We start from the raw sequence: 14,974 nt of genomic DNA on the forward strand, positions 1-14,974 counted from the left end.
TATATATTTAATGTGTAGACTTTTTTCTTTATTTTTTGAAAGTAGAGAAACAGACAGACAGACAGAAGGTGGGTGCGCTAGGGCTGCAAACACTCCAAATACATGTGCATCTGGTTTTACATGGTTTTACTGGAGAATTGAACTCGGGTTGTTAGGATTTGCAGGCAAGCACCTTAAGTGATGAGCCATTTCTCCAGCCCCACATCACAATTTAGAAGAGCATAGATGACTTGAGCTCTGTTCCTTGATGATACTGAAGAGTTTAGCTTTTTTTTTTTTTTCTTTTTTTTGAGGTAGGGTTTTACTGTAGCCTAGGCTGATCTGGAATTAACTATTTAGTCTCAGGTTAGCCTCAAACTCATGGTGGTTCTCCTACCTCTGCTGCTCCAGTGCTGGGATTAAAGGTGTGCACCACCATGCCTGGTTCATTTAGTGTTAATTTTTTTTTTCTGAGGTAGGGTCTCACTCTAGCTCAGGCTGACCTGGAATTCACTACACAGGCTCAGGGTGGCCTTGAACTCATGGTGATCCTCCTACCTCTACCTTCCAAGTGCTGGGATTAAAGGCACGTGCCATGCCCGGCTTCATTTAGTATTCTCCCCCCCACCCCCAGGTAGGGTCTCACTCTAGCCCAGGCTGACCTGGAATTCACTATGGAGTCTCAGGGTGGCCTTGAACTCACAGCCATCCTCCTACCTCTGCCTCCTGAGTGCTGGGATTAAAGGCATGTGCCACCACGCCTGGCTAGCTCACTTAGCATTCTTTTTTTTTAATTAATTTTTTTTTTTTTTTTAAATTTGAGAGCGACAGACACAGAGAGAAAGACAGATAGAGGGAGGGAGAGAGAGAATGGACGCGCCAGGCCTTCCAGCCTCTGCAAACGAACTCCAGACGCGTGCGCCCCCTTGTGCATCTGGCTAATGTGGGACCTGGGGAACCGAGCCTCGAACCGGGGTCCTTAGGTTTCACAGGCAAGCGCTTAACCGCTAAGCCATCTCCCCAGTCTCTCACTTAGCATTCTTAAAGATTGTTTTAATCTTAAGTTTATTGTATTTGGTCTGTTTTAAGAAAGATCAATGAGCAAAAGACATTTCATAATTGTAAACCTGTTTTAAGGTTTCAGAGTGAAACCAGTTGTTTTCTAGGCAGTATTCTCTGGTCTGGGGATGTAGGTCAATGGCAGAGTGCTTACCTAGCATGCTGGAGTCCCTGGGTTTGGTCCTCAGTACCCAACCAAAAGAACAAAAACATGAGTAAGTATTTTATTGTGAGAGGATCTCTGGGATATATTATCATCTTAGGAAGACACCCACTTACGTTAATGTGAAGACATTTTGACTGTAGCATTTAAAAAATTACTTGTTTATTTATTGAAAACGTCCATAATTATAGACAATAAACCATGATGATTTCCTCTTTCCCCACTTTCCCCTTTGCAACTCCACTTTCCTTCATACCCCCTCCTATTGTAGCATCTTATCTCCAGGAGACTATAACGAGAGTCATATGGGAGATGTGCACATAAGGGCCAGGCCCAGTTTCTGACACACAAACTGCTAGGCAGTGAACAGGAAAATAAATTATTAAACAGTGAGCCCACAGATGAACTTCATAGGCTGTGTAAGACATTTATTGATGAAGTTCAAATTGATCTAGCAGTGCTTCAATGGTATGAGCATAGTTTTCAGAAAATTGTGGTAATCTGATGCTCACTGAACAGTTTTTAAACAGTGGTAAATTGATTTTCTTTTTCTTTTTTTTCCCTGAGGCAGGGCCTTATTCCAGTCCAGGCTGACCTGAAACTCACCCTATAGTCCCAGGCTGGCCTTTAACTCATGGTGGTCTTCCTTCCTCAGCTCCCATGTGCCTAGGAAGATTGACACTTATCCTTTCTGTTCTCTGTTGCTAAATACCTGCTCAGACACATTGTACAAATGAACTATTTGAGAGGCCTATTTAGATCTGGCTACTTTGGTGAAGTTTTGAATGTGGGAGGGCCAAGGAGAATAGTATGGTAATGGATTCATTATGTAACTGAAGGTGGTGTGATTGGACTTTCCAGTGACATCCTGGCCATGTCAGTGTCCATAGCCCTGGCCTTCAACTGAGGGTCAAGGCTGTTCTTATCTTGTGATTTTGAGTACACAAAGGGCTCAGACAGTTTAGGGTGTAATTCCAGACTTCTTTAACAAGGGACTGTTTATTTCAGTAGAATGTTACCTCAGGCTGACTTGAAATTCACTCTGTAGTCTGAGGCTAGCCTCGAATTCATAGTGATCCTCCTACCTCTGCCTCCTGACTGTGGGAATACAGGCTGCCTGGCTTTGACTGAACTTCCTATGATGATTAGGCAATATTTTTTTTCTTTTCTCTTTTTTTGCTTGTGTGTACTTCCTAAGTGTGGGGATCACAGGTTTACGGGTGAGTACCTTCACTCGAGGTTTATGTGGTGCTGGGGGTGGCACCTAGGATTTCTACATACTGGGGAAGCACTCTAGCAACTAAGTTATCTTCCAAGTTCCTTTTCTGCATTTTTGAAAAATATATATTTTTTCCAGTACCTATCTTTGTCTTTCTCTCTTTCTCTGTGTGCATGCGCGCACTAGCATCTCTTGCTGCTACAAACAAATGCCTATCCAACTTTGCATTAGTGGCTGGGGAATGGAATCCAATAAGAAATAGGAAGAACATATTCTTATTTTCATGGAGGCATGCACACCTTTAATCCCAGCACTCACTGGGGAGGCGGAGGTAGGTGGATCCTCATGAGTTTGAGGCCATCCTCAGCCCTGAGACTACATAATGAATTCTAGGTCAGCTTGGACTAGAGCGAGACTCTTACCTCAAAAAACAAGCCTAGAAAAAACATATTCTTAACAAATATCTTCATAGCTAACCATTGACTAGTCAAATGTTCTTCTCAGTTGGCAAAGCCCCAAATGTTTCTTGTAGCGGGTAAATCTATTTAGTTTTAGCTATTTAATGAAGTGAGAAGTCTTGTGTTTTATTTGCCACAGGTGCAGTTTCAGTTTCACCAGTGGCTGTTTGAAAGAATTTTTTATTTTGGTGTTTTATGGTAGGGTCTCATTCTTGCTCAGGCTGACCTGGAATTCACTCTGTAGTCTCAGCCTGGCCTCGAACTCACGGTGATCCTCCTACCTCTGCTTCGTGAGTGCTGGGATTAAAGGCGTGCACCACCATGCCTGGCTGCTTTTTAATATCTAATATGTTAGCCTGTCTGTCTATTTTTCCCCCAGCATGCTGTTGTGACTCTAGCACTACAGAGAAAGAGCCAGCATAACTGTCTGAGTTTGACTCTGATAGGATTTTTTTGGTCATTAATCATGGGGTATCTGGTTTCTTGATAAAGATGAATGGCCTTGAAGCTTTATTTTTTGTGCTTCTATGCTTGGAATGTTCGATTTGCCACACAAATGGAAGGTGGTTTGTTTACTTTCTCTTCCACTAACTTAATTAATGTTTATTGAAGGCCTAACAAGTACTTTTCCAAATCAAAATGACAGTTTAAGTTTCTGACTCAAGTAAGTATTGAAATGGATTTTCATAGATAAAGGTTTTATTTATTTATTTATTTATTTGACAGAAAAAGAGGGAGGGGGAGAGAGAGAGAATGGGCATGCCAGGGCCTTCAGCCACTGCAAATGGACTCCAGATGCATGCATCCTCTTGTGCATCTTGTTTGATGTGGGTCCTAGGGAATCAAACCTGTGTCCTTTGGCTTTGTAGGCAAACACCTTAAACACTAAGCCATCCCTCTAGCCCCTATTTTAAATTTTTAACTTAATTTTTAATTTAACTTTTGAAAATTTAAATTTAAATTTAAATTTAAATTTTTATTATTGATAACTTCCCTAATTATAGACAATAAACCATGCTAATTCTCTCCCCCTTCACTTTCCCGGTCATAACTCCACTCTCCATCATATCCCCTCCCCCTTTCACTCAACATGTCTCTTATTTTGATAGCATCATTTTCTCTTATTATGATGGTACTAGGATAGTATCAGGCATTGAGGTCATAGATATACAGGCCATTTTGTGTCTGGAAGATTGCATTGTAAGCAGTCTTACCCTTCCTTTGGCTCTTATAGTCTTTCTTCACCTCTTCCTCAATGGACTCTGAGCCTTGGAATGTGTGATAGAGATGTTTCAGTGCTGAACACTCTTCTGTCACTGCTCAGCACTACGATGCCTTTTGAGTCATCCCAGAGGTCACCACCATCTGAAAAGAGAAGCTTCTCAGTTTGGTGAGCATAACATACGTGTTTAGCCAGACACCAGCACACGTGACAGCACTGGGGCTCCTGACCTCCCATCATAGTTTTCTGTACCAGGCATGTATTCCCTCCCATGGAGCAGGCCGTCAGTCCAATTACTGAGTTTTTGGTTTCCCCCATAACAGACATGTCACTGTTGCACCTGTTGGCTCATTTGGTCTGGTTGGTCCAACTTAAGGCGTGCAGTGCCCATTGTTGTTTATCGCCACTGATGACTTCTTTTTCTCCCATGGAGCTGTATGAACGTAACTTTTTCCAGCTTTCTGTCAGCTGGTCTACATGGAGGAGGTTATCAGCTGAGTTCCAGCAGGATTTTTCAGTGACCTTGCAGCCCAAGCATGTGGATTCTTCAGCAGTAGGGTCTTACCATCTATTCCTGTAGAGAAACCAATAGCCTTGGCAATGGCCTGTAATGTTTTGGGGTCATCAGGGACTTCCCTGGCCAACAACTCACTGGAAGGTATCCCATCCCTAGCATTGAAAATTTTTTAATAATAGTCTATGGCTTCTGGATGCACCATTGTCTAAGAAGTAGGTTTCCATATGACTTGTTCATACCCTCCTAGATTTTGATTAAGTCTACCCCCACCCTTCCTTTACTTAATTTCTTCTCCTGATCTCATTTAGGAATGTTTTGTTTGTTTGTTTGTTTGGTTTTTCGAGGTAGGGTCTCACTCTATCCCCGGCTGGCCTGGGATTCACTATGTAGTCTCAGGGTGGCCTTGAACTCACAGTGATCTTCCTACCTCTGCCTCCCGAGTGCTGGGATTAAAGGCCGACACCACGCCCGGCTTTTTGTTTGTTTTTTGAGGTAGGGGTTTCACTCTAGCTCAGACTGACCTGAAATTCACTGTGTAGACTCAGGGTGGCCTCGAACTCAAGGCCGTCCTCCTACCTCTGTCTCCCCAGTGATGGGATTAAAGGCATGCACCACCATGTGCCACTTAGGTATTTCTTTTTTGTTCATTTTTTTTTTATTTATTTATTTGAGAGTGACAGACACAGAGAGAAAGACAGATAGAGGGAGAGAGAGAGAATGGGCGCGCCAGGGCTTCCAGCCTCTGCAAACGAACTCCAGACGCGTGCGCCCCCTTGTGCATCTGGCTAACGTGGGACCTGGGGAACCGAGCCTCGAACCGGGGTCCTTAGGCTTCACAGGCAAGCACTTAACCGCTAAGCCATCTCTCCAGCCCAGGTATTTCTTTTTTAAAAGTACTTTTAAAATGGGCATGGTGGCACACACCTTTAATCACAGCACTCAGGAGGCAGAGGTAGGATCACTGAGTTCAAGGGCACTCTAAGACTAACTACATAGTGAATTCCAGATCAGCCCGGGCTAGAGTGAAACCCTACCTTGAAAAAATAAAACAAAACAAAAATTTTATTAATTGGCAAAGAGGGAGAGAGGTGGGACAGGGAAGGAGAGAGAGAGAGAGAGAGAGAGAGAGAGAGAGAACACATGGGTGCAGGGCCTCTTGCTGCTGTAAATGAACTCCAGATGCGTGTGCCACTTCGTTCTCTCACTGTACGTGGTACCGACCACCCGATCCCATACTGTCAGGCTGTGATGGCAAGCGCCTTAACCTCTGTCTCTCCCTTAAAGGGTTTAAGCAGCAGCTTTAGTTTTTCACGTTGTAAGTTTTTAAGTCTTTGTAGTGAGGCTTCCCCAGTACTTTTATTATGTTGTTGTGCTCTGGGTCCACAGAGAGGAGGACCATAGTGCCGTGTGTACTCTTAGCAGGAGGAACTCTAGAATTAGATTATTCTCTTTCCTGACTTATAAATAGATTTCATTATAAACCTTCACATTATTTTCCTTCTCTTTCATCCATTGTCCTTGTAAATAAATGAATGTATCTACCTCAGAGTGGCAAAACATCCTCCTCTCTGAGGCAGCTCCTCTGCTGTGTTGGAAAATGCTATTTTACTTGGTGTGGTGGTTACCGCATTTGAGATCATGTTGTCTATAAATAAAAATTAATGGTGTTTTTACGAGGAGACAAATATCCTGGAGGGGAATTTCAAGTGTTCCGTTGCCTGTGATTTTTCACGTAGTTCTCAGAAATCTGACTTAGATCTGTTTATCAGTATTTCACTATGAGTTTCTGGGGAGAAAGGAACATAGCTTGCCTTCGGCATCTGACAAGACAGAAACAGATTTAGGCTTGTTAGAAAACAAAAAAATGTTAAAGAAGAGAAATGCTTCCTCTCTCTACACTGTGTAGGATTGCAAGACACCTATTTTATTTTTAAAAATTTTAAATTTAATTATTTGGGAGATAGTGAGAGAAACGGGCAGATAGAGAATGGGTGTACCAGGTCCTTCAGCCAATGTAAAACAAACTCCAGATGTGTACACCACCATCTGCATCTGGCTTAGGTGAGTATTGAAGAGTCAAACCTGGGTCCTTAGCTTTCACAAGCAAGCAGCGCCTTAACCACTGAGTCACCTCTCCAGCCCATAATGAATTTTTTTTTTTTTTTTTTTTTTTGGTTTTTTGAGGTAGGGTTTCACTCTGGCTCAGGCTGACCTGGAATTCACTATGTGGCCTTGAACTCACGGTGATTCTCCTACCTCTGCCTCCCAAGTACTTGGATTAAAGGTGTGCACCACGCCTGGCTTATCTTTTTTTTTTTTTTTTTTTTTTTTGAGGTAGGGTCTTGCCCTAGCCCAGGCTGACCTGGAATTCACTATGTAGTCTTAGGATGGCCTCCAACTCTCGGCGATCCTCCTACCTCTGCCTCCGGAGTGCTGGGATTACAGGTGTGTGCTACCATGTCTGGCGAGTTCTCTCTCTCTCTTTCTTTTTAACTATTTCAGTAAAGTTGTTACTTCTTTTTTTTTTCTTCAAATTTTTATTAACAACTTCCATGATTATAAAAAATATCCCATGGTAATACCCTCCCTCCCCCTCCTTTCCCCTTTGTAACTCCATTCTCCATCATACCCTCTCCCCATCTCATTCAGTCTCTCTTTTAATTTTGATGTCATCATCTTTTCCTCCTCTTATCATGGTCTTGTGTAGGTAGTGTCAGGCACTGTGAGGTTATGGATATCCAGGCCATTTTGTGTCTGGAGGGAGCATGTTGTAAGGAGTCCTACCCTTCCCTGGCTCTTACATTCTTTCCGCCATGGAGAGGTGTTTATTTTGTGGCCAGCAGATAAGAAGGGATTGTGTGTATAGTTCTTGCTTAATACAGAAACAACGGACTTGAAATTTTTTGTGGATATTTCCATATCTTTTCATTTGAGCTCCATGTATAATTACATTTTCTTTTTTCTTTTTTTTTTTTTTTTTTTTGGTTTTTCAAGGTAGGGTCTCACTCTGGCTCAGGCTGACCTGGAATTCACTATGGAGTCTCAGGGTGGCCTCAAACTCTCGGCGATCCTCCTACCTCTGCCTCCCGAGTGCTGGGATTAAAGGCGTGCGCCACCACGCCCGGCTCCATTTTCTTTTTTTTTGTTGTTTTTTGTTTTTTGGTTTTTTGAGGTAGGGTCTCACTCTAGCTCAGGCTGACCTGGAATTCACTATGGAGTCTCAGGGTGGCCTCGAACTCACGGTGATCCTCTTACCTCTGCCTCCCGAGTGCTGGGATTAAAGGTGTGCACCACCACGCCCGGCTTTGTATAATTACATTTTCTCTCAGATATTATGAAAATGGTTTTAGGGCTGGAGAGATCGCTCAGTGGTTAAGGCACTTGCCTGAAAAGCCTAAGGACCTGAGTTCGATTTCTCAGTACCCATGTGAAGCCAGATGCACAAGGTGGTGCATACATCTGGAGTTCATTTGCAGTGGCTAGAAGCCCTGGCATGCCCATTCTCCCTTTCTTTCTTTTTTCTTTTTAATTAACTATTTTATTTTAATTATTTTGTTGTTATTTTTTTAAGGTAGGGTCTCACTCTAGTCCAGGCTGACCTGGAATTCACTATATAGTCTCAAGTTGGCCTTGAACTCATGGTGATCCTCCTACCTATGCCTCCTGAGTGGTGGGATTAAAGTGTGTGCCATCACACCTGGCTAACTATTTTTGTTTGAGAGAGAAAGGAGAGAACGAGTACACTAGGGCTTCCAGTCGCTGCAAACAAATTCCAGATGTGTCATTTTGTACATTTGGCTTACATGAATCCTGGGGAATTGAATCTGGGTTCTTTGGCTTGGCAGGCAAGTGTCTAACCACTAAGTCATCTCTCCAGCTCCCAATAGATTTAGTCCTTTAGCTGGTAGTCAAACCCCAGTTTCTAAATCCGTGAGGGACATTTATAATCAGTTAATATTCTACCCTAGACACTCTTGTCTAGCTCTTAATGTAATCTCTACTTAGTCTATCTGTATTAGTTACCTTTGCCATTGCTGGGACAAAATACCTGACAGAAGCTGGGCATGGTGGCACATGCCTTTGATCCCAGCACTCAGGAGGCAGAGGTAGGAGGATTGCTGTGAGTTTGAGGCCAGCCTGAGACTACATAGTGAATTCTAGGTCAGCCTGGGCTAGAGCCAGACCCTACCTTGAAAAACCAAAAAGGGAAAACAAAACGAAACAAAAACCTGACAAAGATGAGTTTAAGGTAGGGCTTATTTCATCTTCCAGTTCAGGGTTTCAGTCTGTCATGACGAGAGGACACAGTGGCAGGAGCTTGAGGCAGCTGCTCACGTTCAGTCCTCGGTGAGGACGCAGAAAGCGCCAAACGTTCAGCCCGCTCTTCACTTCATTCTGTTTGCCTCAGGACTCCTGTCCATGAAACGGTGCTGCTCACAGTTAAGGTGGGTCATCCCATGGCAGCTAACCTAACCCAGACAATCCCTCACAGATACTCTAGGTCCTGTCTAGATGACCATCAGTATGAAACATCAAATTGCCTTTTAAGAGTTCTCATAGCTTTAACAGTTTCAGCATCACTGAAAAACCCTAGTCAAAACTGAGACTTAAGAGAAACTCTTAGTTGTGAAGCCCCGTAAGAATAAAATCAGGCTATATACTTTTACAGCACAGTGGCACAGAGCACGTATTTCCTTTGTAAAAAGGGAATAGGGCTGGAGAGATGCCTCAGTGGTTAAAGGGCCTTGCTTGATTGTTTGATTTCCCAGTACACACGTAAAGCCAGATGCCCAAAGTGGCACATGCGCCTGGAGCTCATTTGTAATGGCAGGAGGTCTTGATTTGCCCATGCTTGTACATGCCTCTCTGTCTCGTTCTATCTTCATCTCTCTCTCTCAAATAAACATTTTTTTTTAAAATCAGGCATGATCATTTATTTTTCCAAAAATATGTTCATAAAAATACTTTCAATGATTAAATTGTTTTAATTTCAAGTAAACTGAGAGAGAAAAAAATACACAAACTCTGAAAGTATTAATTACCTTCAAATAAACAATTTTGTTAAAGGAGGAATCAGAGCTAAAGAGATGGCTTAGCAGTTAAGGCACTTGCTTGAAAGCCTGTGGCTCAGGTTCTAATCCCCAGACTCAGCATAAAGCCAGATACACAAGGCGGCAGACATACTTGGAGTTCATTTGCAGTGGCAGGAGGTCCTGGCACACCCATATATTCTCTTTATTTATTTTTTGGTTTTTTGAGGTAGGGTCTCACTCCAGCCCAGCCTGACCTGGAATTCACTATGTAGTCTCAGGGTGGTCTTGAACTCACGGCAATCCTCCTACGTCTGCCTCCCGAGCGCTGGGGTTAAAGGCGTGCGCCACCACGTCTGACTTCTGTATATTCTCTTTTAATAATAATTTTTTTTTAAAGGAAGAAAAAGAGAATAGCCTTTATCCCTATAGATGGATGTCTAGCATCTGGAGCATTTGGTAGTAGGTTGTGGCCCCTGGAAGTCACAGTTTCAATGTGATTACTCCTACTGCTTTCGCGTGCGCTCTTGTGGCAAGCCTGTCTCACTGTGCTGCAGGCACCGCCAGGCTTTGCCCTTGAGCTTTTGCTTGTCTGCGTGTTCTTTGCCGAGGTGTCTGCATTTCAGGGCTCTGGGCAGTGTGGGTTATCAGAGAGGCTTTTGGCCAGGCGTGGTGGTGCACTCTTGTAACCTCAGCACTTGTAGGGTGGAGGTAAGAGGTTTGAGAGGTGCAGACTAGTCTGAGCTACATAAAGCCTGCCCGAAAAACAAAAAAACAAGGCTGGGATGTAGCTCGGTGGCCGACCAATTATCTAGCATGCATACAGCTCTGGTTTTGATCCCATGAAGAGGCTTTCTTTGATTTCTGTTATCCAAAAGAGCACCCTTCATTTTCTTTTAAGTTTAGAACATTTCCTTTTTAAAATTTTATTTATTTGAGAGAGAAAGAGAAGGGGGGGATGAATATGGGCAGGCACACTAGGGCCTTACTGCCAATGAAATCCAGGTGCATGTGCCACTTTGTGTATCTGGCTTATATGGGTACTGGGGAATTGAACTTGGGTCCTTTGGCTATGTCTTTAGACCCCATTTGCTTTTTTTTGTGGATTTTTTTTTTTTTTTTTTTTTTTTTTGGTTTTTCACTGTGGAGTCTTACTCTAGCTCAGGCTGACCTGGAATTCACTATGTAGTCTCAGGGTGGCCTCGAACTCACGGTGATCCTCCAACTTCAGCCTCCCTAGTGGTGGGATTAAAGGTATGCGCCACCATGCCCTGTGCATCTGGAGTTCTTTTCTAGTGGTTGGGTGCCCTGGTGCACCCATTCTTTCTTTTCTTTTGTTTTTGAGGTAGGGTCTCACTCTAGCTCAGGCTGACCTGGAATTCACTATGTAGTCTCAGGATCACCTCAAACTCACAGCGGTCCTCCTACCTCTGCCTTCCGAGTGCTGGGATTAAAGGCCACCATGACCGGCTTCCATTTCCTTTTTTTAACCTTTACTTTTTTCCCCCTGTGGTTCTGGGGAGCATCTAGAGCTCTCACGTATACTAGGCAAGCTCTCTCCTACTGAGTTACGCCCCATCCTAGTCACTCTTAAATTCTCTCACTTGTTTTTCTTCATAACACTTGCAGCCCGGCAATGTGTATTTATCCATGTGTCTGTTTCCTCTTGTAGGTCTCAAGTTCCAGGAGGGCAGACTTTGTGTCCTTTTTATTCCTTCTTGTGACACTTCTAAGATCAAGTGTATAGGCTACTATGTCCTCAGTGCTTGGTCTGTAATGCTGCTCAGTAAATATTTGTGCATCCTGGCTAGTAAGGAGGGGAGATAGTAAACATAGAGTGACTGTTGAATTTAGGAGGTAAGAAAAAAAATATTTGCATCCCAAAGCTCTTGTATATTTTTAATAAAGTTGGTAGAGGTGATTGCTTTGTAAATTAGGATTGATTTTTTTTTTTTAATCAAACAAATGTGTTCTCTTCTGTTTAAGATGAAGACGATGACTTTGTGTGTAAAAAGGCTGCCTGTAAATCAAAAGAGAATGGAGTATCTACAAATAGTGCACTTGGAGCATCAAACCTGAAAAAGAATGAAGAGAGCGCTAAGACTAAGACCAAGCCCCTGTCGCCGATAAAGCTCACACCAACATCAGTGCTTGACTATTTTGGAACTGCCAGTGTCCAGAGGTCAGAGAAGAAGATGGTGGCAAGCAAAAGGAAGGAGGTGGGTATGTCACATATGTCAAGAATGCCAGCAGTGCTGGGCATGAGGGCACACCTGTGATGCCAGCACTTGGGAGGCTGACACAGGAAGCCAACCCTGCCTGCATAGCAAGACTCTCAATAAAAAGAATGTTTTGGGTACATACATTTAAAAATTTTAATTTAATTTTTATTTACTTATTCAAGAGAGAGAGAGAGACAGAGAGACGATGGCTGTGCCAGGACATTCAGCCGCTTCACATGAACTCCTGATGCCTGTGTTACCTTATGCATCTGGCTTACACAGATCTTGGGGAATCAAACCTGGGTTCTTTGTCCTTGCAGGCAAGCACCTTAACTGCCAACCCATCTGTGTAGCCCTCAAATTCTCCTATTGTTAATATCAATTAAAATGCATCCACCCGAGCTTAGTGGGCTTAGCGGTTAAGGCGCTTGCCTGCAAACCCCAAGAATGCATGTTCGGATCTTCAGGTCCCATGTAACAGACACACACTGACACAGCGTGCAGTGTCACACATGTGCTGCAAGGGGCACGTCCATCTGGAGCTCGTTCACAGGCAGAAAGACCCTGGTACACCTATTCTCTCTCTGCCTCTTTTTTCCTTTCAAAAATAAAAGTTTTAAAAAATTTATTTATTTATTTATTTTGGTTTTTCAAGGTAGTGTCTCATTCTAGTTCAGGCTGACCTGGAATCCACTGCGTAGTCTCAGGGTGGCCTTGAACTCATAGTGATCCTCCTCCCTCTGCCTCCTGAGTGCTAGGATTAAAGGTGTATGCCATCACGCCTGGCTAAACTTAATTTTTTTAAAATTTTTATTAATTATTTGAAAGAGGCAGAAAGAAAGAGGCAGATAGAGAGAGAGAATGGGCGTACCAGGGCCTCTAGCCACTGCAAACTCCAGATGCATGCACCACCTTGTGCATCTGGCTTAATATGGGTCCTGGGAAGTCAAACCTGGGTCCTTTAGCTTTATAGGCAAACGCCTTAACTGCTAAGCCATCTCTCCAGCCCCAAAAGTTTTTTGTTTTTTTTTTAAAGAGGAGAAATTGAAATATTGCAAATGAGTAGACATGTTTTACTAATAATAATGAAAATGGGGTGCGTATTATGGCACATGCCTTTAATGCTAGCACTCTGGAGGCAGGGAAGGAGGCTCACTGTGAGTTTAAGACCAGCCTGGGACTACAGAGAGACTTCTAGGCCAGGCTGGGTCCTACAATGAAAAAGTTTAAAAAAATAAATGAAAATGATTTTCCTATGATGATGGATACAAATGTGTTGCCCTCATTTTAGAAGATAAGGAAATCAGAATATATGTTTAGAGGTTTAAAAATTTAAAAGATTTTGTTTACTTATTTGCAAGCAGAGACAGAGAGTGGGAGAGAGAAAATGGGCATGCTAGGGAATCTTGCTACTGCAGATGAAATCCAAATGCATGCACCGCTTTGTGTATCTGGCTTGATATAGGCGCTGGGGGATTGACCCCTGCGCATCAGGCTTTGCCAGCAAACGCCTTTGACTACTCAGCCATCTCTGTAGCCCTAGAATATAGTTCTTAGAATTTATTTATTTTGGTTTTACGAGGTATAGGGTTTTACTTTTTAGCAAAGGCTGACCTGGAATTCACTATGGGGTTTCAGGGTAGCCTTGAATTCACAGTCATCCACCTATCTCTGTCTCCCGAGTGCTGGGATAAAAGGCGCGTGCCACCATGCCTGAGTTCTTAGAATTTAATTTGACAGCCTGGGATAGAGGAAGATCCTATGTTGAACACACAACAAAACAAAACAAAAAAATTTAAAAAAAAGAATTTAATTTGAATTTTTTTTCTGAGTTAGGGTTTCATATATCCTTGTGTTGAACTGCTACTATAGCTGAGGATGACCTTGAACTTCTGATTCTCCTCTGCCTCCCAAGTTTATTGTGCTGGAGATTGAACTCTGGCTTTCATGCATGCTCGGCAAGTATTCTACCAACTGAGATGTATACCAGCTCTCTGAAACACATTGTTGTTTTTTGTTTTCCTCCATTTTCTGAGGTAGGGTCTTGATCTAGCCTAGGCTGACCTGGAATTCAAAATATAGTCCTAGGGTAGCCTCAAACTCATGGTGTTTCTCCTACCTTTGCCTCCCAAGTGCTGGGATTAAAGGTGTGTACCACCATGGTTGGCTTCTGAATCACATTAAAAAAAATTCTGTTTTTATTTTTTTTTGAGAGAGAGAGGGAGGGAGGGAGGGAGGGAGGGTGTGTGTGTGTGTGTGTGCGCGCGCGCGCGCGTGTGTCACCAGGGCCTTCAGCTGCTACAGATGAACTCCAGATCACACGCCCCCTCGTGCGCATGTGTGACATTGCGCACTTGTGTCCCTGTGCATCTGTCTTATGTGGGACCTGGAGATTTGAACATGAGTTCTTAGGCTTCATAGGCAAGTGCCTCAACTGCTAAGCCATCTCTCCAGCCCCTAAAATTTTTAAATTTATTCATTAGAGACACACACACACAGAATGGGCACTCTAGGGCTTCTAGCCACTGCAAACAAACTTTAGAGGCATGCACCACTTTGTGCATCTGCAGGTACTGGGAAATTGAACATGGGTCCTTAGGCTTTGCAGGCAAGTGCCTTAACTATTGAGCCATGTCTTCAGCCCTGAATCACATTCTTTTTTTACTATTATATTTTATACTTATTTATTTGACAGAGGAAAGAGGGAGAGAGTGTGAGAGAATGGGTGTGCTAAGGCCTCTAGTCACTGCAGACGAACTCCAGACTTGTGCGCCCTCTTATGCATCTGGCTAATGTGGGTCCTGGGAAATCAAACCTGGGTCCTTTGGCTTTGCAGGCAAATGCCTTAACCACTAAGCCATCCCTTCAGCCCCTGAATCACATTTTTCTTTTTTTTTAAAATTTTTTTGTTGTTGTTCATTTTTATTTATTTATTGAGAGTGACACAGAGAGAGAGAGGGAGAGAGGTAGAGAGAGAGAGAGAGAATGGGCACGCCAGGGCTTCTAGCCACTGCAAACGAACTCCAGACGCGTGCGCCCCCTTGTGCATCTGGCTAACGTGGGACCTGGGGAACCAAGCCTCGAACCGGGGTCCTTAGGCTTCAC

The 14,974-nt window shown here is 43.3% G+C and overlaps 1 protein-coding gene across 2 annotated transcripts in view; it reads left to right on the forward strand.

Annotated features, from left to right (window-relative positions):
• Nucleotides 1–14,974, forward strand: part of Rfc1 (replication factor C subunit 1) — an 82,102-nt gene that overhangs the window by 22,474 nt on the left and 44,654 nt on the right. For both annotated transcript variants that reach the window (XM_045161678.1, XM_045161679.1), the window contains exon 5: nt 11,634–11,866. In XM_045161678.1, the coding sequence (XP_045017613.1) occupies nt 11,634–11,866 (233 nt within the window). The remainder of the gene's footprint in view (nt 1–11,633; nt 11,867–14,974) is intronic.

Source organism: Jaculus jaculus, chromosome 11 (genome assembly GCF_020740685.1).
Source record: "Jaculus jaculus isolate mJacJac1 chromosome 11, mJacJac1.mat.Y.cur, whole genome shotgun sequence".
Taxonomy (NCBI): Eukaryota; Metazoa; Chordata; class Mammalia; order Rodentia; family Dipodidae; genus Jaculus; species Jaculus jaculus.